This window comes from Papaver somniferum, unplaced genomic scaffold (genome assembly GCF_003573695.1).
Source record: "Papaver somniferum cultivar HN1 unplaced genomic scaffold, ASM357369v1 unplaced-scaffold_67, whole genome shotgun sequence".
In the NCBI taxonomy this organism is placed as follows: domain Eukaryota; kingdom Viridiplantae; phylum Streptophyta; class Magnoliopsida; order Ranunculales; family Papaveraceae; genus Papaver; species Papaver somniferum.
Genome location: NW_020649526.1, coordinates 1,753,409 through 1,757,491, shown reverse-complemented (window position 1 = coordinate 1,757,491; position 4,083 = coordinate 1,753,409). Strand labels below are relative to the sequence as shown.

General features: G+C 40.5%; 1 protein-coding gene across 1 annotated transcript; it reads right to left on the bottom strand.

The window, feature by feature from the left end:
• Positions 1–587: 587 nt before the first annotated feature.
• LOC113343828 lies at positions 588–1,280 on the bottom strand. The gene has a single exon (XM_026587943.1). It carries the CDS (start codon positions 1,278–1,280, stop codon positions 588–590), a length of 693 nt encoding a protein of 230 aa, XP_026443728.1.
• Between the last annotated feature and the right edge of the window lie 2,803 nt (positions 1,281–4,083).

Genomic DNA, 4,083 nt, shown 5'->3' with positions numbered 1-4,083 from the left:
AAAGTGGTCTTTCCTAGAGCCTGAGTTCAGCTTACGGTAGTCTATACATACTCTCCACCCGGTGGTAACACGGGTAGGTATCAATTCATTGTTCTCATTCGCAACTATCGTAATCCCAGACTTCTTCGGGACAACCTGGACAGGACTGACCCATTTACTATCAGACATGGGGTATATGATACCCGCATCTAACAACTTGAGCACTTCAGTGCGAACAACTTCCTTCATATTAGGATTCAAACGTCTCTGCATTTCTCTTGAGGTTTTGGCACCTTTTTCTAGGCAGATGTGGTGCATACAATCGACATGACTAATTCCTTTCAAATCTGCTATAGTCCACCCTATTGCAGTCTTGTGCTCACGAAGAACACTAACTAGTCTACTTTCCTGATCGGGTTCTAAGTCAGAGGCAATTATGGCAGGAAGAGTATTTTCACTACCAAGAAATACATATTTCAGTGTATCTGGTAGCGGCTTTAATTCAAGGGTGGGGGCCTTAACTGATGATGGGAGGGGTTTATCTATGGTCGCCTGAAGAGGTTCTCGTTTACGCTGCCATTTACCATAATTCATTACTGGCGTAGAATCTAACAATGATTAACTTCTTCAAAATGACTATCCTCATCATAGTAGGCTCCAAAGTGGGCCAAGCACGCCTCTAAAGGATCGCTAACACTATTGGTGGTAAAGGTATTCTCAACTAGAGAATCAATCATGCATATAGACTCATAGTGTTCAGGGTCCGGTGGGGCTTGTGACGCCTTCAAAACGTTCACCGAGATTTTCTGATTCCCAAAGGAAAATTCTACTAGGCCAGTTTGACATTGTATGACTGCATTTGCAGTGGCTAGAAACGGACGACCTAGGATGATTGGGATATTAATATCTTGACTAGAGACAGGTTGAGTGTATAAAATCACAAAATCAACTGGATAGATAAAGTTTTCTACCTGAACCAAAACGTCTTCAATAATTCCACGTGGGATTTTGACTGACCTATCGGCTAACTGTAGTGTTATCCTAGTTGGTTTCATCTCACCTAGTCCAAGTTGTTCATATACCGAGAACGGTAACAGATTCACACTAGCCCCGAGATATAATAGAGCACTGTCTATCGTTTGTTTACCTATGACACATGTGACAGTAGGACAACCAGGATCTTTAAATTTGACTGGGTACTTTTGTGAGATTACGGAACTAACTTGTTGGGTCAAAAATGCTTTTTTATGGACACTCGCGTCTCTCTTGACAATACACATCTCTTTTAGGAACTTGGCCATAGTCGGTACATGTTTTATTGCATCTAACAAGGGCAGGTTGATCTTAACTTGCTTAAAGATGTCTAGGATTTCAGCATATGTACTATGTTTTTTCTTAGCGAGTCTCTGAGGAAATGGTGCAGGTGGTACGTATACTCTCTCAGGGATATTTTCCTCACTTGGACTCTTAGCACTCTCGGGCTCATTAGGGTCTTTAGACGAAGTTTGATCAACTTCAGTCTTTTTTCAGCTGGACTCTTGTCCTTAGGTGGTTCTACCAAGTTCTATAATGTTTCACCACTCCTAAGGGTGACAACTGCTTTGACATGTTCGTTCTGGTTAGAACTACCTGAACCATTAACCTGGTTAACTCCTTTGGGATTCGGAGTCGGTTGGCTACGAAATCTCCCATTCTCCCCATCACTTAACCTGTTTGACAGTTGACTTATTTGAGTCTCTATGTTGACAATAGCTCGATCACTGTTTTGTTGGTTACGTTGAATTTCATCGAACCTATGACCTAAAGTGTCAAAATTTTGTTTAGTCTCGGCATTATTTCGGGCACCACCTTCAATAAAGATTCTTAGAGTTTCCTCTAGAGACGACACCTTTTGGTCGACTGGGCTCGGTTGAGGTTAGTTTCTAGGAAAACCTGGTGGTGGGTTGCTAGATGGGCTACCCTGATGGGCACCTTTGGACCACGAAAAATTAGGATTATGTCTCCAACCAGTTTTTTTTTGGTAAGTCCAAAATTGTATTAATGAATATCAAAAATTTACAAGAAGTTTACAAGAAAAGAGGTTTAGAAACCCCAAAAACTCGCAAACTAATTAAATCTATAATATGGAACATTTGGATATTCTAAAGAACTAACAAAATAAGGTCTCTCATCATAGTTCATCCCTTCACCATTACCAAGTAAACATCCTCTTTTTGCCATAGAGTCTGCTGCAAAATTTGCTTCACGGTATGTGTGCATGAATCTAATAGAGTCATAAGTCTCCTGAATACTTCTCCAACGCTGTTTTGCAAACCATGGAATATTATTATGAGAGAAAGCCATAATAGCTCCAATTGAATCTGAGCGCACCAACACCTTTCTAATCTCCCACTTTTGGGCCCATTCCAAACCCACAATCACACCATATAACTCAGCCAAGAAATTATTTGTGCAACCTAGACCAATGCTCATAGCACCAATGAAGTTTCTGTCATGATCTCGGGCTACAACTCCAGCCCCAGCAATCCCCGGATTCCTTTTCGCAGCACCATCACAACACAAAAGAAGTTCATCTCTATTTGGAGGGTACCAAAAACACTCAATAGGTTGAATATTCTTCACTTTCCTATGCTTAACACGGAAGTAGTTCAGAATTTCCAAGTCTTCAGCAGTGTTATACATAAAACTCTTCAAACGCATAGAGTATTCATGAATCTGATGAAAGACTCTTTGCTTGAAAAAAATGAATGCTTATGCTTTTGTTTTCAAAATACTCTAGATTTCTAGCATGCCACAGATTAGCTCGAACAACTAGGATTGATAACAGCCAAAGATCTTTGATAATTCTACTTCTTCCTTTTGAAACTTTGTAAGCATCAACGATATTAAAATGAGGTTGAAGAGAGAAAATACTTGCAATCCACTGCCAAACTTGTGTTTCATAAGAACAAGACCCCAAAATATGATATAAGGATTCTTCTTCACATTTACACAAGTAACATCTATTGGCCAATTCCACTTTAAACCTACTTCTGATCTTGTCAGAAGTTGCGCAAGCTTCTCGGCAGAGCTTCCAGTTTTGTGCAGCAAGTTTAGGATGATTAGACTTCCTCCAAAGCAAGCCAAAATCTTCCAAAACTGCAAACTTCTTCCTAATAAGCTCCTTGGCTGATTTAATCGTGAAAACCCCATGTAAATCAATATAGGGATCGAACTTGGGTCGACTCTCATATTAGGGTTCATACCACCATGTAGGACACTCATATTTAGAGTTCATACCACCATGTAGGACACTAACCTGGTCATGAGTAGTTTTATTTGGGTAAAACAGAGGACAGTGAGGTCCAATATGACTTTGATCACCACAAATGGTACATGGATAGGTTCTGGGCTCACTGTTACAACTCATAGTCTGGTTAGACCCTTGGTTCATCTCTAAGGCCTCTAGATGCCTAAGGATATCAGACCCATTATTGACTCTATTGACCCTATGGATAGGGTTCCTAGTTATTTTGGGCTCCCTCATTGAAGCCCATTGTCTAGTTTTATCAGCTAACTCGACAAACTCGTCCAAACATACCTCTGGGTCTTGATGGGTAAGTTCTCCACCACTAATTGTTTCTACCTGCATTCTGGTTTCACTATCTTGGCCCTCGTATAAAATTTGGGCCATGTGGCCTTTCTCAAAGCCATGGTGTGGGCATTGGTATAACAATTCATTAAACCTTTCTATGTAATCATGTAGGCTCTCACCTATTTTCTTCTTAAAGGTTTGGATAGACTGCCTAACAGCAGCAGTCTTGTGGTGTGGGTAGAACTTCTTAACAAAGGCCTCTACAAGGCCATCCCAGGTGGTGATTGTTTTAGAGGGAATCAAATGGTACCACTCATTGGCTCTCTCTTCTAGGGAAAAAAAACAAATGCAACCTAAGCACATCTTTGGTGACGTTCGGATAATTCATTGTGTCACAAATCATTTCGAAGTCTCTTATATGGGTATATGGGGTTTCATTCTCTATTCCCCTAAATTTTCGAAGCATGCTAAATGTCCCAGGTTTAATGTCAAATTTTCACAGTAGTAGACGGTAAAACTACTCCTGGGTC

Excerpts from the sequence above, each read along its gene's own strand:
- LOC113343828 (XM_026587943.1), bottom strand. The coding sequence starts at position 1,280 with ATGGCCAAGTTCCTAAAAGAGATGTGTATTGTCAAGAGAGACGCGAGT.